Source organism: Tachyglossus aculeatus, chromosome 21 (assembly GCF_015852505.1).
Source record: "Tachyglossus aculeatus isolate mTacAcu1 chromosome 21, mTacAcu1.pri, whole genome shotgun sequence".
Taxonomy (NCBI): Eukaryota; Metazoa; Chordata; class Mammalia; order Monotremata; family Tachyglossidae; genus Tachyglossus; species Tachyglossus aculeatus.
In genome coordinates this window covers 61,940,556-61,967,282 of record NC_052086.1, presented here as the reverse complement: position 1 = coordinate 61,967,282, position 26,727 = coordinate 61,940,556, and the positions used below count along the sequence as shown (strand labels likewise).

The 26,727-nt window shown below is 55.2% G+C and overlaps 1 protein-coding gene across 4 annotated transcripts in view; it reads right to left on the bottom strand.

The window, feature by feature from the left end:
• Positions 1-26,615, bottom strand: part of INTS1 (integrator complex subunit 1) — a 37,935-nt gene extending 11,320 nt beyond the window's left edge. Inside the window, exons 1-34 of one of the 4 annotated variants that reach the window (XM_038762508.1) lie at positions 26,558-26,615; positions 26,177-26,458; positions 24,053-24,249; positions 23,079-23,216; positions 22,685-22,844; positions 21,151-21,256; positions 20,465-20,651; positions 20,163-20,308; positions 19,882-20,023; positions 19,418-19,594; positions 18,688-18,796; positions 16,472-16,592; positions 15,768-15,845; positions 15,491-15,648; positions 15,062-15,158; positions 14,477-14,568; positions 14,128-14,188; positions 13,477-13,674; positions 13,050-13,179; positions 12,089-12,268; positions 11,842-11,991; positions 10,267-10,446; positions 9,977-10,081; positions 8,569-8,736; positions 8,374-8,485; positions 7,598-7,759; positions 6,076-6,222; positions 5,457-5,555; positions 4,260-4,384; positions 3,264-3,530; positions 2,433-2,592; positions 1,811-1,951; positions 631-811; positions 418-544 (exon numbers count right to left, since the gene is read on the bottom strand). In XM_038762508.1, the coding sequence (XP_038618436.1) occupies positions 418-544; positions 631-811; positions 1,811-1,951; positions 2,433-2,592; positions 3,264-3,530; positions 4,260-4,384; positions 5,457-5,555; positions 6,076-6,222; positions 7,598-7,759; positions 8,374-8,485; positions 8,569-8,736; positions 9,977-10,081; positions 10,267-10,446; positions 11,842-11,991; positions 12,089-12,268; positions 13,050-13,179; positions 13,477-13,674; positions 14,128-14,188; positions 14,477-14,568; positions 15,062-15,158; positions 15,491-15,648; positions 15,768-15,845; positions 16,472-16,592; positions 18,688-18,796; positions 19,418-19,594; positions 19,882-20,023; positions 20,163-20,308; positions 20,465-20,651; positions 21,151-21,256; positions 22,685-22,844; positions 23,079-23,216; positions 24,053-24,249; positions 26,177-26,458; positions 26,558-26,615 (4,941 nt within the window). Of the gene's footprint in view, positions 1-417; positions 545-630; positions 812-1,810; positions 1,952-2,432; positions 2,593-3,263; positions 3,531-4,259; positions 4,385-5,456; positions 5,556-6,075; positions 6,223-7,597; positions 7,760-8,373; positions 8,486-8,568; positions 8,737-9,976; positions 10,082-10,266; positions 10,447-11,841; positions 11,992-12,088; positions 12,269-13,049; positions 13,180-13,476; positions 13,675-14,127; positions 14,189-14,476; positions 14,569-15,061; positions 15,159-15,490; positions 15,649-15,767; positions 15,846-16,471; positions 16,593-18,687; positions 18,797-19,417; positions 19,595-19,881; positions 20,024-20,162; positions 20,309-20,464; positions 20,652-21,150; positions 21,257-22,684; positions 22,845-23,078; positions 23,217-24,052; positions 24,250-25,464; positions 25,602-26,176; positions 26,459-26,557 lie in introns of those variants that run through there. The other 3 variants (XM_038762509.1, XM_038762510.1, XM_038762512.1) reach the window with 3 other exon arrangements.
• Between the last annotated feature and the right edge of the window lie 112 nt (positions 26,616-26,727).

Below are 26,727 nucleotides of genomic sequence, written 5' to 3'. Positions count from 1 at the left end.
TAAATAATAAATATGGAACCTACTAAAAGTTTACTATGTGCTAAGTGCCGAAGTTGATAAAGATTACCAAGTCAGACACAATCCTAGTGCTAAAAGGGGCTTGCAATTGACCTCCTTCCTATTTTACAGATGAGGAAACTGAGGGCCAGGGAGGTTAAGTGTCTGGCCCAGGGTCAGACAGCAGGCCAGGGCCAGAACTGGGACCGGAACCTGGGTCTGCCAATCTTTAGCCCTGAGCCCCAAGGCCGGAATGATAACACAACTGCGAGCCTTGAACCAGACCTGGGGTGGGCAGACTTTTGCAGCCCTCTCTGTGTGACTGTCCCGTGGGGCCCACCCAGGCGTCTCCTCCTGCCTTAGCTCAGACACCCCCGGAGGTAGCCCCAGAGGGAAGGAAAAGCCGTGCTCTCCGCCCACCTTGTTCCAGGAGAAGAGCAGCCTCTGCTGAAGGTCCGGGCAGCTGCTGATCACCTCAGGATCCAGTGTTTCCAGCCAGTCGACGAGGAGCCCCGAGGAGGGACCCAGACGGGCGGCTTCTGCGCTGCTGAGGTAAATGGGCCGTTGTCAGGGCAGGCAAAGCCAACCAACCCTGGATGGGCCAGCCGGCCCAGCCCCTCTCCCCCAACCTACCCGCAGCTGTCCGGCTCCTTCTTCACCGGAACCTCCTCGCGCTCCTGAAGCAGAAGGGAGCTCACGATAGCGATCGGCTTGGTGGCAGGAGCCTTGGAGGTGGTTTCGGGAGCGGTCGAGAGGAGGATGCTCAAAAGCTCCTCCAGGTAAGGCGATCTCATTTCAATCAGACCTTGAAGGACTACAAGGGGGGAGAGAAAAATTCATTGAAAAAGCTGGCTGGGAAACAGGAGGGGGGTCCGGGGATGGCGTCACTTAGAATGGCGTATAGAATGGTGTAGGGAGGCGGAGAGAGGCAGAAGGAGGGGGCCTCGGCCTCCAAGGAGCTCACAAGACAGACCCAGAGAGAAAAAAGATCTCGACCATCAACATAACAGGTTAAATGCAACAATTCGAAAGGAACAGTTCACTGATGCCTAGAGGGACAGCCCCTCTGGCTCTCCAAGGTTCCCGCCTGGACCAAGGATGTTTGTGCCTGGACCAAATGGCCATAACTTCTCCATATCCCAAGTTGGGGATGGCAGTTAGTTTCTGCTCCTGGGAAGCGCAGGGCTGCAGCCAGCCATCACACAGGGAGTCAAATGAGATCGGTGGTCTCTTTGCACTCCTCCCTGACCGAGAGTTTCTAACGCTTGAAGCATCCCTCCGACTGTGCAGATTGCCACCTGCCCAACTGCCACAGCTAAAGACAGAACACCCCCCTTTTCCTGCCGAGTAGTAAGAAATGGCTATTTTCTGTTCTCTCCTCTCACTGCACCCGGGGCCTTCCAGACACATGACCCAGCCGGGGCCCGCAAGACACTACAAGGCCCTTTCCGGGAACTTCCACTCTCCAACGTGGTCTGGAAGCGGCCCAAAGTGGGACCCCAGGCTGGCCGAGCGCAGCCTTGTTCTCCCGGGTCCTGGCCCGACCTCTGCACGGGCCCACCCCTCCCCATACAAACAGCCACCGTGCTCACAACTGGGGCCTCGGACACCAGACGACTATAACTCTCGCAAGGACTTTGCAGGTTCGCTCCTGCTGAGGTTGTGCAAGGAGCGACCCTGCGAGCAGCAATGGGCAAATGCAAGTAGGTGTTGGAAGAAGCAGAAACACTAAAAACCCCTTCCAAGATTCTTCCAAACCAAGAATGGGTTCCCCTGCCTGCCCCGGGGGGGACAAAGGAGGTGGCAACTGTACCTTTGCCAATCAGCTCGGGCTCGACACCGCACTTCTCTCCTGATTTCAGAGTGGCGATGATGGCCCGGACGGTGGAGCTGATCACTTCGGCATCTCGGTGGAACGCCAGGGCTTCGGCCAAGTGGAGAAACCCGCCTCGGACTGTGGGGGGGAAATGGCACGGTGTCGTCCCAGCCGCCCTGGGCAGCAGGGGCCCCATTTGTCCCCACTGAGGCGTCTACCCACTTGTTCTTTTCCTCTGGGACCCCCTGCACTCGTCGCCGGGGCCCGCTCTCCTCCGAGTCCTACCCCACACAACTGCAGAATGCTAAATAACTCTCAGCCCATGTTTCCATGGACACACTCAACCTGATTCCCTCCGTGTCCGAATCAGCTATTACCCCTATCAGACCCTGACCCCAACTCTGGATCGCAAGCTCCTTGTGGGTGGGGATCATGTCTACCATCTCTGTCGTATCGTACTCTCTCCCAGGTGCTTAGTCCAGTGCACTGCACCTAGTAAGCGATCTATAAATACCACTGCTCGTTCTACTGCCTGACCGCCTGGCTCCGTCCCCCGGCCTCCGGCCCCACTCCCTAGGCTCTCCCTGCCCCGAAATGTTCCCGGCCGGATGCTTCAGACCGTCGCTGATCCTGTGGCGCGAAGAGTACTGGGCGGCAAACCATTTGAGCTGAGCCCGGAGGGGCCCTTCTTCCACCCCTGGACTCTCCAACCACTGTGACATCTGCATGAGGACTTTGAAGAAGAGTGAAGAGAAAGCAGTGTCTTGTGGCACGCAACGCTGTAGGGACAAACAACAAAAGATAAGTCAGGGCCAGGGACAGCCAGAGGTACCCGGGGCCACTGAAACAACCTGTCTAAACACAGTGAAGGACAAACTCTGAAGGGAACAGTGTAGAGGCCCAAGAATTCACTCGGTTTGCCCGTTCGTTGGTCTCACGTTCATAATCATGAGTCAACATGGACAGTTACATTGCTGAGACTGCGGGGACAAATGCTTTGGATGAGGGGATTTTGTTTCCCTGGAAATATGCATTTCTTTCCCAAATCTCCAGACAGCACTAAGCTAGTATCTGCGGGAAGATCACCCGGAAGGCAGATGTGACATCTCTGTAGTCATTCATTCAATCGTATTTATTGAGCGCTTACTGTGTGCAGAGCACTGTACTAAGCGCTTGGGAAGTACAAGTTGGCAACATATAGAGGCGGTCCCTACTCAACAACGGGCTCACAGTCTGGAAGGGGGATTCAGACAACAAAAAAACCCCCTATAGACAGGTGTCAAGTTGTCAGAACACATACTTGTGGTCCCACTCCCCAGAGGCTCAGGGGTCATCATCATCATCAATCGTATTTATTGAGCGCTTACTATGTGCAGAGCACTGTACTAAGCGCTTGGGAAGTACAAATTGGCAACATACAGAGATAGTCCCTACCCATCAGTGGGCTCACCTGGTAGCGGTCCAGCTGGCGCATCAGCGAGCAGGAGATGAAGGGATGCCGATGCATGGCCAGAGCCAGAGCCCCGCCATGCGGAGAGTTCAGTAGGGCAGCCAGAGCCTGCAGAAGGCGTCCCGGAACCCCTGGCCCCCGGGGGCTCCCCTGCGGGCTCCCCTGCCGGACCCGGGCCACCTCTTGCCCCAGGGCTTGTTGCAGGGCCAGAGAAATGGACCGGGGGCTTGAGTTCTGCCACCGGGGATCCGGGTTCAGTGGGAAGAGCTGGAAAGCAATTGGAGAGGGGAGGTAAGAGCGGGCGGCAAACAGCAGAATGGTGGTGGGACAGGCTGGCTCCCCCCACCACAGGACCCAACTAGCCCCTGAATTTGCATCACTTATGCTCCCAGGCTAGGGGAAAGGTTCTGCAGTTGAGACCGATGGGGTGTCTCCCGCTGCTTGGCCGGCTCCCCAAAAGGCTCAGCGGTCCAAAGCCTCTGGCCAGAGGAAGCTGGGAGCGACACTCAAATCCCCTCCGGGAATCCCTCCGGGTAGGCTCCCAAGAGGAAACTCCTCGGTTTAGGGACTCCTGACTCGCAGGCCTGAACAGACCACATTCAGAAGGGAGCCAGAGCCCCCTGTTTCTCAGTCCCCTGACGCAGACCCTCCGCCACCCTAATCACCACTTAAGAAAGGAGGCCCCTTCCCCAGGGAGCAGGGGGATGACCCAAAAGGCTCACCCAACAGAGCCGCTGCCCCCAGTCGAAAGCTCCGGAAGGAGATGGGGGCAAGTAGCTGCTCCCCTGCCGTGGCTCAGCTATTTTAGGGTTGTCCGATCCCACTGACCCGACTGCTCGTTTCTTCCCCTATCTTTAAGAGACCCTGAGTATTCTGCTCCGAGCCAGCTCTGAGCGTTACCAGGCAGGGGGACCGAAGGACAGAAAGCCCTACCTCTTCCACTGTTTCCCACCGGGCTGTAAGAGCAAGGCACGGGATCTGCTGGGGTGTCAGTACCTGTAAGAGCATGCCAGCCAGGTCATCCTCTGGGCCCACCGCCCGGATCTGGGTCAAAGCTCGAATCCTGCCAGGCCCTTGCGGGTGCTCTGGGCTGGCTTTTGGCCTGCATGCATCCATGCTGTCTGCAAAGAACCAAAGACAAATGAGGTCCTGTCCCAGATTCCACAGCTGGAGGAGACAGAGGCAAACCGGCAGCAGAGTCTCTCCAAATTCCACAGCAACAAAAAGGAAGAGGAAGGGAAGGCAGGGAGGAGAGTCCAAAGCTGAAGGAATAATGTCAACATCCTCCCTCCTTGACCCCAAATAGGGGACTGCAGTCTAAAGTGAGCCTAGGAATTCCTTGAGGAAGCAGCGTGGCTGTCTTTTAGACTGTGAGCCCATTGTTGGGTAGAGACCACCTCTATATGTTGCCGACTTGTACTTCCCAAGCACTTAGTACAGTGCTCTGCACACAGTAAGCACTCAATAAATACGATTGAATGAATGAATGGAAAGAGCACGGGCTTGGAAGTAAGAGGACGTGGGTTCTAATCCCGGCTCTGCCACTTATAATAATAATGATGGCATTTGTTAAGCGCTTACTACGCACGAAGCACTGTTCTAAGCGCTGGGGGCTACAAGGTGATCAGGTTGTCCCATGTGGGGCTCACAATCTTAATCCCCATTTTACAGATGAGGTAACTTGAGGCTCAGAGAAGTTAAGTGACTTGCCCAAAGTCACACAGCAGACATGTGGCAGAGCCGGAATTCGAACCCTAGACCTCTGAGTCCCAAGCCCAGGCTCTTTCCACTGAGCCATGCTGCTTCTCATCTGCTGTCTGACCTTGGGCAAGTCACTTAACTTTTCTGTGCCTCAGTTACCTCATCTGCAAAATGGGGATTAAAAGCGTGAGCCCCGTGTGGGACAACCTGATTACCCTGTTTCTACCCCAGTGCTTAGAACAGAGTAAGCGCTTAACAAATACCAAATCATAATTATTATTATTGTCGTTACTGAGGTCCAGATAGGTATCAGCTTGGATCTAGACGGATAGATGCTAAAGAGGGAGCATGGATGCCGAGAGGAGTTGGAAAGTGACCTGCGCTGGAACAGCTATAGACGCAGAGTAGCCCAGGTTTCAGGTGTAAGGACCGTGAAGACCGCGAGGATCCCAAGGAGGGGAGGAGAAAGGCCAGAAGCCCAGGCTGCCGTACCTCTGCGGGTGGGCAGGGAAGCAGTGAGCAGGGAGTGGAATGTCTGGCCTCCAGTCGCTCCTCTCTCGTGCTGAACCTCTACCAGATGAGCCATGTAATCTGCAGAACAACATATCGACAGCCACAGCATATGAGCCCTCACCCTTACCCGGTTCGGCTAGAAACCTGAAGCTGAGGGGCTCACGCTCTATAGCAGTTGGCCAAAAAACTTTCCCGATACAAGAGACTCTCCAGATGATTTGGGATTGAGTCTATTTTACACAAAAAAATTTCAGCGACTCAAACAAAGCTGACCTCAGCTAGCTCAGTCTTGGTAGACAAACTGGAAAGTGTGTGTGGGGGGTGGGGGGAGGAGTCTTTCCAAACTGGTCTCCATAGTCTAGCTGCCCAGTCAGATGGTTTGATGACCGACTGCGGTGAGTGACCAGATCTTCCCGTCAAGGCATGAGCCGAATGCCAGGGATGAACAGTTCCCGAAAACCAAGTTTTCCTGAACACTGCAGTGATCCCTGAGCCTGTCGGGCCCAGTCGCCGCCAGTGGAGAGCCGGGTCAGTAGGAACAAAGAGAGGCCGAGGGCCCGGGCTGGGCCACAGAGCGCACGCGTAGGACCGCTCTTACTCTTGTCCATGATGTTCTGCTCCAAGGTCTGGGGGTCGTGGGACACGGCCTGGTCCAGGTACTGCAGGAGTTTACTCATGCTGGAGACGGGAATGCCGAAGGACTGGACGAACAGGAGCAGCTGCTGAGGCTCCAGGTCCTGTAATGCTGAAGTCAACAGATTCCCTCAGAACCTCCCAAGTCTCATCGGTTCACCAAAAAACTGGACTAGAAAAATGCTCCAAACCGCAAGGTCTACACTTCTGGAGAGGTGATTTCAAGCAGGGCCGGACCACTCTTGAATTGGGTAGGCAAGGATTTGGAGTTTTTTGGGGGTGGTGTAAGGGGGCTGTGCTTTTAGCACTTGTGGCCCGGAATTAGGGAACCTGAGTTCTTAACCCCACTCTGCCACTTGTCTGCTGCCTCACCTCGGGGCAGTCCTTCACTTTTCAGAGCCTCTGTTTCCCCATCTGTAAAATGGGGATTCAACATCTGTTCTCTCTCTCTTAAACTGCGAGCCCCAGGGGGGGCCAAGGACTGTTTCTGACCTGATTATTTTCTATCTACACCAGTGCTTAGCACATTGCAAGCACTTAACAGATACCACAATTATTATTTTTATTATTATTATTATTATTTCCCTAGGCTCCAAAAGAGGCTAGGAAAAAGAAAAACCACTTGTACTATATTAGTGCCACCTCAGCTCTCTTGCTCCTACTGCTCCTCCCCAAAGGACACAAACCTCCCAAGCGCCTAGTACAGTACTCTGCACACAGTAAGTGCTCAATAAATACAACTGAATGAATGAATCTATTCAAACTTAACCCCAGGCACCCGAGAGAATTACACAAGTATCTTCAGACTTATCAGACGTACATCTTATTCATTTCCTTTATTCCTACTTCCCATCTCTTAAATGTTGGCAACTGCCAGTGAGCTGGGACATGACCTGACTGCTAACCAGATTGCAAAGTTGCCTGCCCAGTTCATGAAAAGTCTCACATGTCCCAGACTGGAGAAGTAACCACAGGAGGAGCTGACAAAATCCAAGTAGCTGTTGGTGTTATCTAGAAACCCGCAGAAGCCAGGCTGGGCCCCAGGACCCAGTCGGCCAAGGGCATCCTCCTGCTTGGCCAGTTTGTTCAGGGTGGCGGCCACTGATGTCAGTGACACCCACGTATCAGCCAGGCTCCCGAGCATGTACATGGGAGGTTATCCTGCACTCCCTCGGACCCCCAAATCCTGGAAGTCTCATCGCTTCTGTCTTCCCGGATGGAGATTGGGCCAAGGAAAATGGCCCCAAGCCTATCTGGTCTGTTGTCACCCCCCAAAGCTGGAAGTGTAGCCCAGGTGGGGCCAGCACTTCCCCATGGACATTTCCTCTAGGTGACGATCCATGGGTCCCCCGCCCCGCCCCTCCAGTTTCCCTCCTCTGAGTCCCAAAATGGCCAGGTAGGTGCTAGGAGGGAGCCAGGCCGGACAGAGTCCAACAGAAGATGAGAGACCTGGGCCGGAAATCAAGCTCACCCTTAGCCTCGCTTACCAGCATCCACCAGACGTGGGACCTCGGAGCGGATCATGCGCAGCTTCAGCCAGTCGGGAAGCAGCAGGGCCTCCTCAGACGTGTCCACCAGGAAGGCTGTGGGGAGGGGCTTTTTCTCCGGAAACCAGATGTCCAGCAGTGTGTGGAATTCACTGTCGCCAGCTTCAAAGACATGAAGGGGTGCCAAAACTCACCATCACCTCCCTCATACCCAGGAGCAAGGAATCTCTCTCTCTCTCTCTTCTTAAATAAGGAAAGACCAACCACTTGACTCTCCTGGGCCCTGGACCTCAGCCGCTGAGGGACCAAGAACGGCCGTTTCCTCCTACCCATCTCACGTCCCAAAACGGGGATGCTCACAAGGGGGTACTTGAAAACGTCTGTGGAGTTTTTTCCTTTGCAGTTACAATCACAGTTCTCGATATCCTGGGTAAAGCCTGGAGCCAGGCAGGCTCAGGAGGAAACGACAGACCACGAGGGCATGGGGCAGGGACTGTGCTTGATTTGATTATCTTATATCTACCCCAGTGCTGGCCACCGTTAAGCACTGAACAAAAACCATTTAAAATGGAAATTAACATTTTTTTTTTAATTTTAGGGTGTTGACGTAGAGAAACATCAGGAGCTCCTCACTGTTCCTCCAGGAAGTCAGCTGAGTCCGCTCCACTAGGGTGGCCGAGGGCTGTGGAAAGGACTGTGACAGGGTCACTCTACCTCCTTCCCTCTCAGGGAGCAGCTCCCCCATTCCCCGGGCCCAGGGCAAGCTGTCCACTCACAGTGCGGTGGCCCGAGGGTCAGGAGGATGACCATGGCGTGGACCACGAGGATATGCATGGTGGCTGTCTCCCCGCTGGTCCAGCGAAGAAACACTTGGTCCTGGGATTCTGACTGCGGGAGAAGAGAAGCTAAGTGAGCAGGGAAGAGGGTTGCCCGGCTTTGCGTTTTGGCCGGAGAGCGTGGTGGGCACCTACCCAGCTGTACACCTCCTCGCCCTCCTTGCTTTTGCGCATGCGTCTCACGTAATGCGAGAAGATGGACAGCAGGGCGACCAGCACCGCGTCCGACTCGGCGCTGTACGACAGCTTCGAGAACAGGTGGGACATGATGGTGGAACGCTCAACGATTAGCCGGGCCACGTCCTGGGGGAGAGAGACACAGACGGAGAATGAGGCGGAGAGAGGGAGCGATCTGTGAAAATCCACTTCTGGCACCTACAGCGGGCTGCCTTCCCTTCCTCTAACCTCTTGTCCCTTCAGGGGCCAACCCTACCACTGCAATAATAATAATACTAATAATTGTGGTATTTGTTACGCACTTACTATGTGCCAGGTAATGTACTAAGCGCCAGGGTAGATACAAGATAATTGGGATGGACCCAGTCCCTGTCCCACATAGGGCTCACAGTCTTACTCCCTGTTTTCCAGATGAGGGAACTGAGGCACAGAGTAGTGAAGTGACTTGCCTAAGGTCACACAGCAAGCAAGGGGTAGAGCTGGGATTAGAACCCATATCCTCCAACTCCCAGGCCCGGGCTCTTTCCACTAGGCCATGCTGCTTTTCAAGCAAGACCCTCCCTCCCCTCCCGACATGGCCCCGGAAGGCTTCTCTGTAACCTTTTGCTCCATTTCTAGACTACAAGCTTGCTGTGGCAAGGGAATGTGTCTACTAACCAATTCTGCTGCACTGTACTCTCTCAAGTCCTGAGTACAGTACTTTGCACACAGTAAGCGCTGAATAAATACCACACACAAGCAATGGTTTTGCTAGCCAATAAGAGAGTACAGGTGCTGAAAGATGAGCTCAGACCGAGGTCCCAGTGTTAAAGTTTCCTCTGAACATGGGCCCACCACCCAGGAACAACCAACCCCAAGGGGAGGAAAGAAGAGGCAAGTGTCAAAGAATATTCTAAAGCTCAGCCTGGGACTATATTTGCGAGACTCCCCAGCTTCCCAGGTAGAAGAGCATTAAATAACAGATATCACATTGAAAAGTTGGGGCACATGATAATTTGCCGCAACAGACGGGAATACCATTATTTCTGCACGTCGAAGCTATATTTGAGACGGTTCCAAGATAGCCCTGCAATCCTAGATCCCCAAGTACCGCTGCCGGAGCCCTAGCCTCGAATTCCCTCACCTGAGCGTAGGTTTTCTCCCTGAAGGACTCACTGTTGCCCTACGAGCTTCAGTAACAGAGCAGCCCCTTCCACCTTTGAAGGCGGAACAGGTCACTGACTGCTCTGGGTTGTCTTAGAGAAGAAACTAGAGCGAGAGCTCGTGTCTTCAGAGGGACAGGTGGGAGCTGGCCTGGGGTCGACCCTTAAACTGAATGCATGGGTTGAAAGAACAAGAAACCTGGAGCAAGTCGCCCCCGGCTCACCAGAGCGAGGTCATTGTGCTGGCCCTGTTCCTCCACTGGGGCGTGCTGGGACAGGTACACCAAGTAGGCACTGATGGTTTGAGGGTCGGTCTCCATGTGGATAGCCTAAAAAATAAAAATTTTCCCCAAACCCATCACACGCCCATTTTGCCTTCCTTTCTCTCTTGCCCCGCTGCGCCCTGCTGTTTGCTCCAGGCTAATCCAGGTGAGAGGAGAGCTGTGGCCTCTTCCTACCTTCTTCTCTTCTTTCCCTTCCTCCTCCACCCAGGCCCCGGTCCTGGCCCACTCACCTGCTGTAGGGCCAGGGCAGTCGATGCCCTCACGCTGTCAAAGAGCGGCAGCCTGGGCAGATCTCTGAGCAGCCACTGGTAGCCCTGCAACAATTCCGAGTCCCCGGAGTCCTCCTCCATGGGATGGTCTTTCTCCTCTCCGTCCCGCAGGCCACCCTCTGACAGCACCAGGGAAAGCCCCTGTAGCAGGAAACACAAGAACGACCGCTGTGGATAAGGAGCACCCTCCCGGGGGGAGAACTTTTCCGGAGGATCAGCGCTCGGGAAGTGTGCTCTGGACAACACTAGATGAATCTGGTTAGAACCTAATCAATCAGTCAAGTAACACGATATCAAATTAGCAAGTCCTCCCCAGGACAGGGCCAGGTTCTCCGTTGACGTGCCACACTAGACCTGGGAAACCATGGTGAGAGGCCCTTTGCCTTCTGATTACCCAAGGCGTGTGCACCCAAGCTACTGGGATACTTCAGGCCAACCAAGGCTAGAGGTTGGTCTGGGGATACCTCTCCCACTCCCATCCTCTTCCCTGATGCAGCACGGCCTGGAACTGGGAGTCAGGAGATCCAGGGCCTCCTCCCAGTTCTCTCCCGGCCTGCTGCTGACTTCGACCAAGTCCCTTCACCTCTCTGTCGCCCCAGTACCCTCATCTGTTTTAAAAAAAAAAAAAAATGGTGGAAAAATAACTCCCCTCCTTGCCTCTTAAGATAGTTAAGGCCTGTATGACTACCCCAGGACTCAGCCCAGTACTTGCCATCCAATAAGCACCACATAAATTCCACGACTGATAATGCAGACCTCTAGCAGGAGGAGGGAGGCAGGGGAGTGGGGTGGTAGTAACAATGGTGGGCTCCAAAGGGGCTCAGCCTGTGTTGAGGAAACCTGTGACCAAAAAGGAGCACTGGGCCACAGCAACACAGGGGAGAAGTGCACCCTATCAAAGCTACTACCATGAAGGAGCAAAAATACTACCACTAACAATAACAACAACAAGGACGATGCTCACTTACTATGGGCCAGATACTGGGCTAAACCCAGGGATAGATATCAAACCAATCAGATCAGGGTTCCTGTCACCCACGGGGCCCACTGTCTATAAAGAAGGAAAAGCAGGTATTTCTTCCCCATTTTCCAGATGGGGAAACCAAGGCCCAGGGCAGTTAAATGACTCCCCCAAGGTCATACAGCGAAAAAGTGGAGGAGGTGGGACGACCAATTCCCAGGCTCGCGCTCTAGCACTAACTAGGCTATGCTCCCTCCTAAGGGAACAACCAAGACAGCTAGGATGTGGCATCTCAAATGGCTCAGAAATAAAGGCATCTAAGTCTATTATACCAGGCCTGGAAATAGCCATGGAACCAATGCCAACCCTCCCAGGACAAGACCCAACTCTTAATGAGTGGGACTGAAGGTTCACTGGCCTACCTCCATGGGGGCCAGCAGGCTAAGAGGAGGCCTTAGTTAAAGGGCGACCACAGGGAGAGTATAACGTGTTTGCCTGTCAGAATGACTAGTTCCCGCTTCAGTGAGCTGGGCCTTCAGATGGAAGGTGCGACACCCCCAGGGAAGGGGTCTTACCTTCATAGCCAGCACCCGGGATGCCACTTGGGAGGAGCTGAGGCGACGCAGGAAGTAATCCAGCACCTCGCACGTGGTCTGCTCATCAGCCTTGGGACCCAGCAGCAGGTCCTGGAGGCGACCCAGCAGTTGCCGCTGCTTCTGCTGCCTCTGCGGGGACAGGAGAGGTGGCTTCAAGAGCGGGGATGGTGGGGCGGGGTTGCAAGGTTCGGCCGGGGGCCGAGTTTCCGTGCGAGGGAGCACTGACCTGGCGTTTCTTGGCTCGCTGCTCTTTGCTCTCTCCTTCGTCCTCCTCCTCCCCAGAGGTGGCATCATCAGCCGCATCGTGCAACAAGAATTCACACAGACACTGTACCGGGAGCACGTCCAACGAACCCTCGCTGGACTGGACCAGGTCGGCTAGCCATGGCATGGACTGGGAAGAGGCCTGAGGAAGGCCGGAGGGAGAGAAAAGCCAAATATCCAATCTTACCTCTTCCAACCTGTAGAGTTAACCCAGAGCTTACCTGCTCCATGGAGACTTCCTCAACTGAAAGGCAATGTTCCCCCATCCATCACTAATTCCTTCTTCCCCATTCCTTCAGTCAGTCCATAAGTCAATCAATGGTACCTACTGATAAGCCTACTGTGTGCAGAGCACTGGGCTGAGCACTTAGGAGAGAGCAACAGAGGTTGTGGACGCGATCTCTGCCCTCAGGAAGGGTACCATCTAACAGAAGGGAGGGGAGAGAGGAAGAAAGATCTCCCAACACTCCTCACTCAGCACTGTGCTACTTGTCTTCTTAAGTTTAGTGTGTGGAGAGACACTCTCCCTTGTGTTTGTGCTTTTTTATTATGCTAGTCTCATCTATTTAAATTATGAACTGGGTGTCTTTGGTCCATTGTAATCCTCTAGCATCCAGTACATAGTGCCATGCACAGCGTAGGCACTCAATAAAGGACGACGACTCTAACGATGAAATGGCAGGCGGCCGGGAACCTGGAGTGGGATTGGAAAGCGATGCCAGAGGTAGGCTAGGAAAGAGGATTTTGCGCCTTTCTTCTTCTCCAGCTAAATCACTTCCCCTTCCTTCTTCCCAGCTCATCTCCGGCTCCACTCCCAATTCCCACACCAGGTTCCCGGTCCCCGAGGGCCCACTGCTTCTCGGACATGAGCATGGGCTTTGCCGTCGGGACAGAGGCGCAGGGGAGGTATCCCAGTCCCCCACCTGTCGCTGGATGATGTTGAGCAGGAAGTCTGGGTTGCGACTACGACACAGGAGGTGACCGAGGCGGAGAGACTGGTTCAGGCCCTTCACTTGCTCCAGGACGTGAGGCGGGGGTCTGCGAGGAGAGCCTCTGAAAAATACACGTGGGACAGGCACACTCAGACCCAGAAACCCCCACGTCGACCTCCCCAGGGCCCAGGAAAAAGGAATCCCACCTGAAGAAGGAAGCGAGGGGTCCATCCACTTGTCCTCCCAGCTCTGAGGGACTACCTCTTGGCCCTCACGTGACCCTTCCTCCACCCCGCCATACCATCCTTCCTTTTTCGATCCTGACTCGCTCCCCTCCTGGGGCGGGGTGGATTTCAAGTGGGGTGTGAGGTCTTGGATAAAGACGGGGAAAGGCCCAGCCCTAAGCAGAACTCCTTACTGGGGGTCCAGGCTGGTAAGCTGAGACAGGAGGAGGCTGCTACTCTCCGTGATGGTCTGCTTGGTCGATGCGGCGGCCAGATGCCCCTCAAATGCCAGAATCTCCTGCTTCTCCCTCTGAGAGATCTGGAGCTCCCGGTTAATCATCTCTGTCCGAGTCTCCTCGTCCGTCAGGGTGCAGGGGGGATATGAGTAATTACTGGGGAATCAAATTAGAAGGAATGCGTACCTCACTCGCCGTCCAATCCCAAGTCCCAGCAGAGACGGCGTGGGAGGTCACGGAGGGTCAAAACTCATCAGAGGACAGTGCACTCACACACAGCTCCGAGCCGTCAACAGAGCATCCACAGAGCCCTCCGGAACGACCTCCCCATGAGCCAGAGCTGAACCTTTTAGAAGAGCCCTCAGTCCCTCCCTCCCTTTAGCCAAGGAAGATCCCATCCTGCTCCCTGCCCTGTGGTGGTGGGGTCTGGGGTCTGCTTCTTCTCCCTCAGCTCGGCCCTGGCAGGTATTGCCCACGAGCCCATCGGCTGGTTTGCAGCTGCACCTTCCCTCCCTGGCCCCCAGATTCCAAAGTGAGGGCAAGAGAGGGATAACAGCTGTGCCAGTTCTTCTGGATTTTGAAAGTGAAACCTCAGAGGGACTCACTCACTTTGTCATGACCATTTCCATGAGCATCTTCAGCGTGGGATACTCTTCCCAGGCTGCCAACCCTAAAAGAAGACGACAATCGTCAGCTGCCGGAGATGGAATGGGAAGGCGGGAGTTGGCGCTGGAGGGGTTGGTGGTGTGCCAGCCCCAACGTTTAACCCCCCAGGCACTTAACATTCGAAATGTAGACAGTACTTTTGGCTCTTTTCTTTTATCCACGCCCCATCTAGACACTCTAGAGGAGATGACAATGGCACCCTGGTTGGGGCCCACCCTCTCACCCACAGATGACCAAGACGTTGGAGTACAGAAGTCGGGGGCTCAGAATGTGTCCCGTCAGGTCCACTCACCTATGTTTTCAGGGTTAAAAGCAGCCACCACGAGCAAGAGGGGCCAAGCCTTCCAGTAGAGCGTGGAAATGGCGAGGTTTGGAGGCTGGTATCTGCAAGAGTCATTCATGGGGGCAGTGAAGCCACACGCAGAGGGCACCCCGACCCGGAGTGGCTACCGAGTAAGACCACCTGCCACTTGGCACCAAGAAATCACCCAACTTCCCTGCCTCCTGGGACCGACAAGTAGCTGAGAGGAAGACTGCAGACACAGCTCCCTCAAATAAGCTGCTGGAAGAGAACAGAGCTTTTTTCTTCCAAAGTGTCTTCAAGCAGCTACTGCTTCTCTTGGCTCTCCCACAAGCCCCGGGAGTCACGCCTTTCTCTCTATTTTCCAGAAGGGGAATCCAAGGTTTGGAGAGACCAAGCGGAGGGCCGTGGGGAGTTCCGGCCCGGGGCCTCCTCCGGTCTATGGGGCTCCCGGGAAGCAACCTCGTGGGACGGGTTCCCCGTTGGATGACCAAATCCCAGTGCCTGCCAGACCCGGGTGTCAGGAGGAAACGGGGAGGGGGAAGGCGGCCCAGGCCGATCAGACCAGGCCCTTACCCTGGTGGGAGCTGGATGTTCTCCGGATGGTGGTAGGTGCACAGATTCAGGACAGCGTCGATCAGCTGAATCCTCTCCACCCTGAGAACCTCCACATCTTAAAGCCAAGAGACAAACAGAGGGTACAGCGACACAAAGGGATGCAGGGGTCAAGGAAAGGACATGACATCCTTGCCTCGACCGCACCCCTGCCGTAGGACTGGGTACAGGGGCAGGAAGCTCACGGGCAGAAGGAAGAAGCTGGTGGGAAGTGCAATGATGGGGCTGAAATTCAGGAAAGGGGCAGACTGCCAGCGGTGCTGGAGCATCAGCCGAGCAGGACCGCTGGAGTCCTCGAGGGATCTCTCTCCGCAGGGATGCTCACAGAACCGTTCCGCTAAAGGGGGTGAGGGGCAAGGCGATGGGCAGGCGGCCCCGAGAGAACGTTACCGTCAGCCTGCACGGCTGCAGCTCGCTTCACCAGATGGTCGGCGAGTTCCATGGCGTCCGCAGGCCCCAGCGGGAGCTCCCGGGACAGCCCGATCACCAAGATACGCATGAGCGTATCTTCCAGGATTGGCACCTCTGAGCAAAGGCGCAGAAAGAAACTGAAAAGAGAGGAGGTGCAGGGGGGCTGTCAGGGCGGCCCCGTTGGCCCACACTCACAGACAAGCAGGCAGACAGATACCCAGATGGCCTCAGAAGTGGGTCAGGGCTGGGGGCATACTTGCGGTCACTTTCAGGGGGCCAATTATCCCACTTGTAGTAAGTCTCTGGCTGCTCGGTAAACAGCACCTTGTGGAGGCTGGGGAGAGAAAAGAAAACCTCGGAAATCAAAAGGCCCAAAGCTCCTGCCCTGTCCCCCCTCCAAGGATAGAGGGGTTTGGGTGACCCTGCCAAAGGCTGGGGACAGCTGCCGCCTTTGTGGGATTCGGAGCCACAAGAAACATAGGGGAGTAGGTCAAAGCCAGAACGGAGCCCGGTGGGCACTCGATACATGGAAGGGGACAACAGCCCGGGTAATGAGGAGTTGCTTAAATACTGTTCCTCTGCAAGGGAACTCTGACCGTAAAACTTGGCTGCAAACCAGACAAATGGACGACACAATCCTGACTTCTCCTCTCGTTCACCAGCTGTTCCGGGAATGGTCCAGCTCTGTGTAAAGCTCCAACACGGAAGCAGAGACCACACAGCCACTCTTCCAGAGGACGGGGGTCACTGACAGCTATCCACAGGGATTAATGAATCCATCCCCCATTAGTGAAGAGGGGGGAGTCCTTTTCATCCCGAGTCAACCCTTCTCCTTGCCATAACTTTTTACTGGACAGATTACACGCTCCGCCTCCAGGGTCGGTAAGGGAGAGGAGGGACTAGCGCTTTCTCCGAGGCGCTTTTAATTGGGATAAGTCTATCCATCTCTAAGATCCATACCAGTGAACGTAGTCCTTAGGTGCCAGCTTGCTGATGGACGGCACAACCGTGTGAAGCCACCAGACGGCATCCCGCTGGATAGCGGCAATCTGGTTCTGGAATGAGCGCAGCACCTCCAGATCTGAAACAAACGACGCCATTAAGGAGGGCAGGGGAGACCAGGAGAGAAGAGGGCGGCCTACGGGCCTTATGGCTGCCACTAAAAATGACAGTCCACTGACTGGGAAATCCGGTGGCTCGGCTACTCGCTGGTGAGGGAACCACGGAGCTGGTGCCCGGCTGCCCACGTGGTACTTCCACATTGCTCAGGTGACGGGAGAGACACGTGGCGGAATCAGCAAACTCTGCCCAGGGGCAAGACAAGCCCACAAGTGGACCGGCCTGCATTTCCAACAGAAAGAAATCAACAGAAGATGTTCCAGGCAGGAGAGTTTAAACTATTTTCAACCCTGTCGTTTTCGCTCCTTGCACCCCGCCCTCCTCAGATCGAGCTGGGGACTGTGTTAGATTGCCCGCTCTCTCTCTGACCCAATGTCTGCCAGCCTTGATCAGGAAGAAGGGGCAGAAGGGGGCCACAGTGTGGAACTATTGGTTGCTCCCGTTCAGACCCCTCTTCCCTCCCCCAAAAGCAGCCCCAAAACACCTGCGTGCCCAGGAACACCAAAGTGCTAGCCTCAGCCTGCTTCAGTAGACCCTCAATCACTCATCCACACTACCCAGGGATAAACCAAATCATCAAGAAAACTTCATTTCAGCGGGTGCAGTCAGTTCTCCCATAACACAGGGTTTTGCGAGAATTTTCAGAGAGGGAAAGAGGGACTGTGCTCTGGCACTATGCAGCTGGACAGGAACTGATGCAGTTCACAAAGAAAAGGTTGCATGCATCATCATCATCAATCGTATTTATTGAGCGCTTACTATGTGCAGAGCACTGTGTTCGGGGTTGGTCTGGCCTTGCATACTATAATGTGAACATTTTTTACTGTGGGGAGGGACTGGCAACAGGACCAACCTTCTCCCCTACCAGCACCAGTAATGAATTTAATAGCAATAATAATACTCATTCTGGGATCTGTTCACCAATCAAGAGCTTAGTCTGGGCCACGCACTGTCCTCAGCTCTGGAGTCGGTACAAGATCAACAGATCCGATATAACCCTGGTCCCTCCTGGAGCTTCCAGTTTACGTGGGAACGAGAACAGGTATTGAATCCCCTTGTACATATGAGGAATGAATCAGTCAATAGTATTTATTGAGCACTTACTGTGTGCAGAACAGTGTATTAAGAGCTCGGGAGAGTACAATACCTCTCCTCCTCCCCGTCCCCCACTGCCCTACCCCCTTTCCCTCCCCACAGCACTTGTATATGTTTGTACAGATTACTCTATTTAACTTGTACATATTTACTATTCTATTTATTTTGTTAATGATGTGCATAGAGCTTTAATTCTATTTGTTCTGACGATTTCGACACCTGTCTCCATGTTTTGTTTTGTTGTCTGTCTCCCCCTTCTAGACTGTGAGCCCGTTGTTGGCTAGGGACCGTCTCTATGTGCTGCCAACTTGTACTTCCCAAGCGCTTAGTACAGTGCTCTGCACACAGTAAGCGCTCAATAAATATGATTGAATGAATGAAAAGAGTTGGTAGACACCTGCCCACAACAAGCTTACAGTCTGAGGAAACTGAAGCATAAAGTTAAATGACTCACCCACGGTCACATAACAGGCCAGGGACGGGGCTGGGATCACAACCCAGTCTCCTCCCTCTCAGTCTTGTGTTCAAAGGACTGACTTTAATTTAACCTCCTCCGTTTTCCTCTTCCCTCTCTTAGACAGAGGTGCTCGTTCCCAAAGAACTGAAATGCACCACAGTTGGATGGCTGAAGGGAGGTGACTGACAAACTGGATAAACAAAGCTCCCAATAACCAAACAGCTGCAGCAGTTCCATTAACCTCTGGATCGGCCAGGGTGAACTACCATAAAGAGGGTTCCGAGCCTTCCCCGTTGTTTGTGACCACCTCTTGGCCTCATCACCACCTAAAACTCTAAATTTCACCATGCTCTCACTCTGGCCCAGCACATTTTGCTTCCCCTGGGAAAGCTCAAGAGAGGCATCCCATGAGCCTTCCGGACTGGCTGCCACGTCTCCTCTTCCCCGGCAGAAGCTGAGCTCGGCCCGCACAGTCTCCCGAAGATGTCAACTCTCTGGGGCTTACTCTTTTTCTCGCCTTTGTCCCACGCGATCCCGGCTTCCTTCACTTGGGCTGTTATCCCCAGCATCATTGACACGGCCAGCAAGTCAGTTATGTGGATCACAAAGCGCTCCTGCAATCAAATGGCAACGCGCTCTGTGGCTGTCAACCCCAACAGCTGAATATTCCCGGGCAATAAAAATTATACCCGTTAAGCCTTTACAATGTGCCAAGCATTGTTCTATCACTGGAATAGACATAAGATTATCAGGTTGGATGCAATCCCTGTCCCACGTGGGGCCCGCAATCGAGCTAGGAGGGAGGAGGATTTACTCCCCACTTTACAGATCCCTCTCTGCCGTGCAGCCTCAGCTGGCTCAGGTCATCTACCGTTACCCGAGATAGAGAGCCACTAGAGGACACGGAGGTCTCTCTCTGCGTGCTGCCTCGGCCGGCCCAGGACGGCCTTCATCCCCGGGGGACGTACGCCACGAGAGAGATGGGGATGCAGAGACTCCAACTAGAGCTATGAGAGTTAGTAACAAAAACACTCCATTTCTCGAGATGGGGAAGGGCGGACAGGCATGATTTCCAGCAAAGGGGAGGGGGCATACGGAGCGGGCAGGGCTTAAAAAGAAATCAAAGTAACCTGACTTTCACCACGGAGGAAAAAAACCAGGAAGGGGTGCCTCTGAATTGCAACCAAACGCTGACACCGAAAGGGGGAAATGGGAGAAGAGGCAGGGGGTGGTACCTTGAACTCCATGTCCAGGTACTGCGGCTCCTTCCGTTCCTGCATGAGCCCCAGGCAGAAGGCCTGGAAGTTAATCTCATGCTTGGTCTGCTTGATGATCTCCCGGAGCAGGGCCCGGGAAGCCCGGAGGTAATCGTCCTTATTAGTCAGCAGGTCCTGGAACACCATCGCTAGGAACTGCGGCCCCGGCACACACGGATGCAAACACAAACAGGCTCTTTTAACATCCGCAATCCTCATGAACAATCTTTACTGAATACTAAATACTAACAGCAACGGCAGTAGTGGCATTGCCTGGCTATCACTCTCTATCCCTTCAGACTGTAACCTCGTACGGCCCATCTCCAGCAACGCTGCTTCTCATAGCTGGGCAGAAACGCTGCCGCTAGCGCCCAACGGAACCGTACGACTCCTTGTCCGCCCCACTCAGAAAGCCCGCCAACGGAGCCGCGTCCGTCCCGTACCTTTGGAGCCAGCTCGGAACTGTGCTGCAGCACAGTGTAAAGGATCTGCATATTGTTGGGGTTTCTTGCGTTCGACAGTTCGTTGAAAACAACAAACTTGACCATCGTGCCCAGGTTGTCCCTGTGGGCATTCAGGAGCTCCCTAGGACAAGGAAAGCCGGCAGGCGGTGGGGAATGAGGCCCGGGCGGCCCAACGGCCCCTCCCGGGGCCTTGCGTGGCCCCACCCCACCCCGCTCTCCCCCGCCTCCGGCTGGTCTCTCCCTTCGAGTCCGTGGGCTACCTGACACACAGCATGTAGTGGTTGAGGAGAACTTTGGGCTTCAGGCGGATCTTGATCAGGTTGGAAATGACCTCCATGTCCTCCGAGCCATGGGTGTTGCAGTTCATGCAGACGGACATCAGCAGATCCTGGGCTGGTCTGGTCAGCTGCAGAGAGGACCGGAAGGCATCGCCAATCAAAGCCACGCCTCCCCTTCCCCAGCTCCTTCCCCCCACCGGTTCCCCTGTGCCCTTGCCCTCATCACCCCCGGGGTGAGTCGAGCAAGCTCCCCCTCCTGCCCCCAACCCGGCCCGGCCTCTCGCCTTGGGGTTCTGCAGCCACATCTCTAGCCTCTGCACGGCCATCAGCCGCACTTCCTTGTAGCCACAGGTGGCCGTGAGGAGCCGCAGGAGGTTCCTCGACACGTTGTCCATGGGCTGGCGGCGGTTCAGCTGGTCGCGCAGCATGTCCAGGACGTACTCCTCCACGCTCTCGGCCAGGTCATCGTACCTGCCGGGGCCAGGCGTTTGGACCGACCCCCCAGCTTTTTCTCTATACAGGCCGCTTAGTAACAATATGACTGTGGGATCTGTCAAGCGCTCACTAGGTGCCAGGTGCGGTACTAAGCGCTGGGGGAGATTCAAAACGATCGGGTCCGACCCAATCCCTGTACCATATGGGGCTCCCAGCCTGAGGCCCAGAGAAGCAAAGTGACTTGCCCAAGGCCATACGACGGGTAAGAGGTGGAGCCGGGATCGGGCCCCGCGGCTCCCGGCTCCCAGGCTCATACTCTCATCTCTCACATGTGGCTCTACTCAATAGGACTTGGGGAAATCCTGTGGTTCTGCCCAGGCTCTTCCCACATGGTCTGGAGAACGAGAGGATGCCCCCCCCCCCCCAAGCCTTCTCGCCCCCTCCCACCCCCAGCCGAATATGAACCTTTAAGGATGAGGGGGCCTAGATCACCCCCTTCTCAAACCCGTAGTGGCAGGGAGAAAGTTCCTCCTACCTGGGCATCAGCTGACCTTCCTGCTCTGGACTCAGCTTCTCCTCGGCAATGAGCAGCTCGGTCTGACTGTCCTCTTCCTCTGTCAGGGAGGGGTGAGGACTGCTCCCTGTGATGAACAAGGTCCTGAGCCTCCAAACCAGCCACCCGCACACAATCCCCCGCCCGAGCAACAGCACGACCCTCAGCCCGCAGCCAAATGAGTAGCCCTGCGTCAGTCTGAAAAGCAACATCCCCGCTAAATCCTCTAGGTTCCCCTCCCCACGATTATGGAGCAGCAGTAGTCACGGCATTTATTGAGCACCTGTTCAGTGCAGTGCACTGTCCTGAGTGATTCGTTCTAGACTGTATGCTTGTGGCAGGCAGGGAACGTTTCTGTTTACTGCTGTATTGTACTCTCTCAAGCGCTTAGTTCAATGCTCTGCCCACCGTAAGCTCTCAATAAATACGACTGACTGACTTGGAAGGTACAACAGAAGCACAAGACACACTCCCTGCCCAGGAGGAGCTTCCACCGGAATGGCGGGGAGACATACGTAGAGATAACGAAGGTGCACGGGGAAGGTGGCCACAAACAGACAGATCGGCTGTAAGTTTGGCCGCGGACTGGAGAACGGACAATTAGGAAGGACAGGCTGGTTGGAGGTGGGAATATCGGAGAGTTCTGAAGGTGGGGAAGGTTGCGGTCTGGTGGATGGGTTGAGGGAGGGAGGAAGAGAGTGGGTAGCTTCAGGCCCAGGGGACGATGTGAGCAGGGGGTCGCGGGAAGGCTTGGGGGGAGCGAAGAGTGCTGCCCGGATTGTCCTTGTCCAGAAATGCTCTGGGCATGTTACTCCCCTCCTCAAAAATCTCCAGTGGCTACCAATCAATCTGCGCATCGGGCAGAAACTCTTCACCCTCGGCTTCAAGGCTGTCCATCACCTCGCCCCCTCCTACCTCACCTCCCTTCTCTCCTTCTACAGCCCAGTCCGCACCCTCCGCTCCGCCACTGCTAATCTCCTCACCGTACCTCGTTCTCACCTGTCCCACCATCGACCCCCGGCCCACGTCATCCCCCGGGCCTGGAATGCCCTCCCTCTGCCCATCCGCCAAGCTAGCTCTCTTCCTCCCTTCAAGGCCCTACTGAGAGCTCACCTCCTCCAGGAGGCCTTCCCAGACTGAGCCCCTTCCTTCCTCTGCCCCTCGTCCCCCTCTTCATACCCCCCATCTTACCTCCTTCCCTTCCCCACAGCACCTGTATATATGTATATATGTTTGTACATATTTATTACTCTATTTATTTATTTATTTTACTTGTACATATCTATTCTATTTATTTTACTTTGTTAGTATGTTTGGTTTTGTTCTCTGTCTCCCCCTTTTAGACTGTGAGCCCACTGTTGGGTAGGGACTGTCTCTATATGTTGCCAACGTGTACTTCCCAAGCGCTTAGTACAGTGCTCTGCACACAGTAAGCGCTCAATAAATACGATTGATTGATTGATTGATTAAGGGAGGAGGGGGTGAGGAGCGCCCACGGGAGGGGCCATCTTCCTACCTGCACTGAGGTCGCCTCCACCGCGCCCCACTTCCCCCTGCAGCAACATGCTCTTGGGGGGCATCTTGGTGCCGAACGCCGTCTGGATGTTGTCCACAAATGTCTTGCAGTGCGGGCTGTCCACCCAGATCCGCTCCCCCAAAGAATCTTCGATGTAAACCTGCTCGAGGCGGCGAAAGCGGAGGACGATGACTTGAGGTCAGAATGGGAAGCAGAGCCTGCAGGAGGAAGAACTCACTTCCTTTCCACTGGCGAACTGAAAGGCAGCACCCTGGAGAATGCCAACGCGCAGCCGCGGGAAGCGGCCCGCTTCGCCACCTCGCCCCGAGTCACTCTCACCCCTTCTGCCCCAGTGCCGCCCTCGGCTCTTCCTGCGGGCCGAACTGAGATTCACCTTCACGAAGATCTCCGGCCAGTTCTCGTCCTCTTCGTAGGCGGCCATGAGGAGGTTACAGGCTAACACGGACACCAGGCTGTTCCCTTTGGCCTTGAAGTTGATGGAGGCGTCGCGACGGAGGAGGCTGCACAGCGCCTGCGAGACAGCGGCCCCGGATCGACCCGACGCAATGAGGACGAGAGCGAACGGAGTCCCTGACGCCTGCCTCACGTGGGACCGCTACCACATCGATCCAAACACTTGGCCTACCCCGCCGGCCCGCCTCCTGTCTCCACTCACTCTGCCGCCCTGATCATTTGTCTTTAAAAACTTTCAGTCCATGCTTCCCCATGCCCCCCGGACCTCTAAAGGTCGCCCATCTACCTCTGCATCGAAAAGAAACTCTTCACATTAAAGCACTCAATCGCCTTGCCCCCTCCTACCTTACCTCCCTGATTTCTTACTACCACCTGGCCCGCACCTTTCACCCTCTATTGCCAACCTACGCACCGAACCTCGATCTCATCTATCTCACCATGTCCCCTTGCCCACATCCTGCCTCTGGCCTGGAGCACCTTCCCTCTTCATATCCAAGAGACACTCACTCTCCCCACCTTGAAAGCCTTATTAAAAACATATCTCCTCCCAGGGACCATCCCCGACTAAGCCTTCATCTCTTCTTCTCCCGCTCCCTTCTGCTTGGCCCTTGCATTAGGATTTGTTCCCTTTATTCACCCCTCCCTCAGGCCCACAACACTTGTGCACATATCTGTAATTTACTTAGTTATATTAATACCTGTATCCCCTCTCACACTCCGAAATCTGTTGCACTTCACAATCCCGAGCGCTCAGTACGGCACTCTGCACATAGTAAGCACTCAACAGATAGGATCGATTGATTAATTAGCGCACTCTGAGGTGGAGAGGGCACGAGGGAAGGAAGCACGCTGCTCCCGAGAGGCTAGAAACGGGGAAGCGGTGCCATCTCTCACCTCGATAACCCCTTCTGTGGCAAATATGTTGGGCTTGATTTTTGCCAGGTACATCAGGCTCAAGTACAGGGTGGTGTCCGGTTTGGCTCGGTTCATTTTCAGCTGCTTCACGGCCCCACACAGCACCCCCTCGATCCTGTCGTCGTTGCCTTCTGACTCCGCGGCCTCGATCTCGTCCAGCAGCACAGTGGGGAGGACTGTCCGGAGAAACGACGGGGTGCCGAGTCAAAGCTCCGGCCAGGGGCCGGAGGGGGTTGTCCAGAGAGGTCACTGGGTCCCAGGCCACTACTCCTTTCTCTAAGAAGCTTCTCCAAAACCAAAACCTCTTCTGAGCGCCAAGCACCCCGCTACTAGCAGTAGTTGTAATGATAACTGTATTCGTTAAGCGCTCATCCCATATGAGATTCACGGCCGAAGTCAGGGGGAGAAAAGGTATTGAATCTCCATTTTACAGATGAGGAAACTGAGGCATAGTAAAGTGACTTGCCCAAGGTCACGCAAGCGACAGTGCTAGGATTAGAACCCAGGTCCTCCTACTCCCAGGCCCGTGCTCTTTCCATTAGGCCGTGCTGCTTCTCTGTAACCCAGAGAAAGGTGAGGATTGGGGTACCTAGGTTACCTAATGTGCCTTGGCCTAAGGATACCCCTGAAATGCCTGTGGGCCTACGTGAGGGAGCTCCACAAACTCCCTGTGCTCCTGGCCATGGGTAGTAGCCACGAGACCAAGACCACCAATCCCAGCTCTTATTAAGACTATACAGAGGAGCCGGAGACTCTGGGTTCTAATTCCACTCAGTCACTTGCCAGCTGAGTCCTTGGGCAAATCCCTTTCGGTCTCTGGGCCTCAATTACCTGATCTGTAACATGGGGATTAAATCCTCCTTTCTCCTGCCTAGACTGTGAATCACACGGGGTACAGGGATGGTGTCCGTCCTTGTAATTATCCCAGTGTTCAGTACAGTGCCTGGCCCGTAGTAAGTGCTCAACAAGTACAGCTAACTTCTTTTTCTAAAGTGCTTGTTGTTTCCCGGCCATCCCTCTTAGCCTGGGGGCCTCGGGCGGGGCAAGGACCACACCAAACCTGATTATAGTGCATCAACCTAAGCTGGTAGCACAGGCACCTAGTAAAAGCACTCCCCACATATCCCGATCACTACCGTGGTGCAGTGAAAGAGCACCAGTTTGGAAGCCGGAGGACCCAGGTTAGCCTGCGGTGTGAGCATGGGCGACTCACTTAGCCGCTCTGTACCTCAGCTTCCTCATCTACAAAATGGAAATAATTAAGACCTGCCTCTTCTACCTTCCTCAAAAGGTCGCTGTGAGGGCTGAAATGATAGGAGTACTGTGCCAGCTCTTTGAGAATACCGAATCGAGGTACGATGAGCGAAGGGCCAGGATTCGGAGGAAAGTACCTTCCCAGGTGGGACGGGGACCCCTTCAGCCACGGGGTGGTGGGGGAATATCAGGTGGGTCGAGGTGGCTTCGGCTTCTTGGGGCAGCGCTGACTTTTCACTGAGTAAAAGAAGCAGTGTGGCTTAATGGAAAGAGCATGGGCTTGGGAGTCGGAGGTCATGGGTCCTAATCCCGTCTCTACCCCTTGTCAGCTGTGTGCCTCTGGGCGAGTCACTTCACTTCTCTGAGCCTTCAGTGACCTCATCTGCAGAATGGGGATTAAGGCTGTGAGCACCAAAGTGGACAACCTGATTACCTTGTATCTAGCCCAGCGCTTAGAACGGTGCTTGGCACATAGTAAGCGCTTAGCAAGTACCATCGAACAGACAAACAAACGAAAGCGAGTAGCCGGGGTCAGGCTCCTCCTTGGGGCAGGCCCTCAGGACCTCCAGCTCCCCACAGTGAGAGGCTGCGATGTCTCGCAAGAGGGCCCTCCCCGCAGATATCTGTTTTTCTATTTTGATAAATATCTATCAAACGTCTTTAGTGATAAACACTACCACTTGTTTTGTTGTCCGTCTCCCCTTTCTAGACTGCAAGCCCGTTGTTGGGTAGGGACGGCCCCTAGCCGTGGCCGAACTGTACCTTCCTAGCGCTGAGTCCGGCGTTCTGCACAGAGTAGGCGCTCCCTAAATACGACGGACTGAATGCGGCCCGCTCGCCTGTCCTTACCCTCGATGGGCACGACGGACGGCTCCTTGATGGAGGGGGAGATGGCCCGCTTCTCGGCGACGGCGGCCTCGGCCAGGCGTCCCAGGGCGCTGAGCGGTGGGGTGGAGGCCAGCTTGGGCCGCTTGGCGAGGCCCGAGCCTGCGGCCAGGCCCGCGGCCGCCTCCCGCTTGCGCTCGGAGGGCAGCCCGGAGGGAGCGGGCTTCAGGAGGGTGGCCGCCGCCTTGGCCTCGCCCGCCTGGCCCTTGGAGCCCAGGGCGATGAAGTCCCCGGGAGGAGGGTGGCCTGGCAGAGAGAGAGAAAGAGAGAGACAAGGCGGGTGAGGCCCGGAGGGAGGCAGGGAGGCCGGTCCGCATCCTCTGGGTGCCCCTCGGCCCCGCTCACTCGAAGGCTTGGCCACGGCGCTGGGCCGCCGGGTCGTGGCGGGCTTGGCTCGGTTCATCCTGTCCTCCGCGGGGTGGACACCGGGGGGCTGGTGGGGCCGGGGCCCGGGGCCCCCCGGGGGGGGCGGAAAACTGGAGGGCTGCGGGGAACGGGGGGCGTCTGGGGGGGGA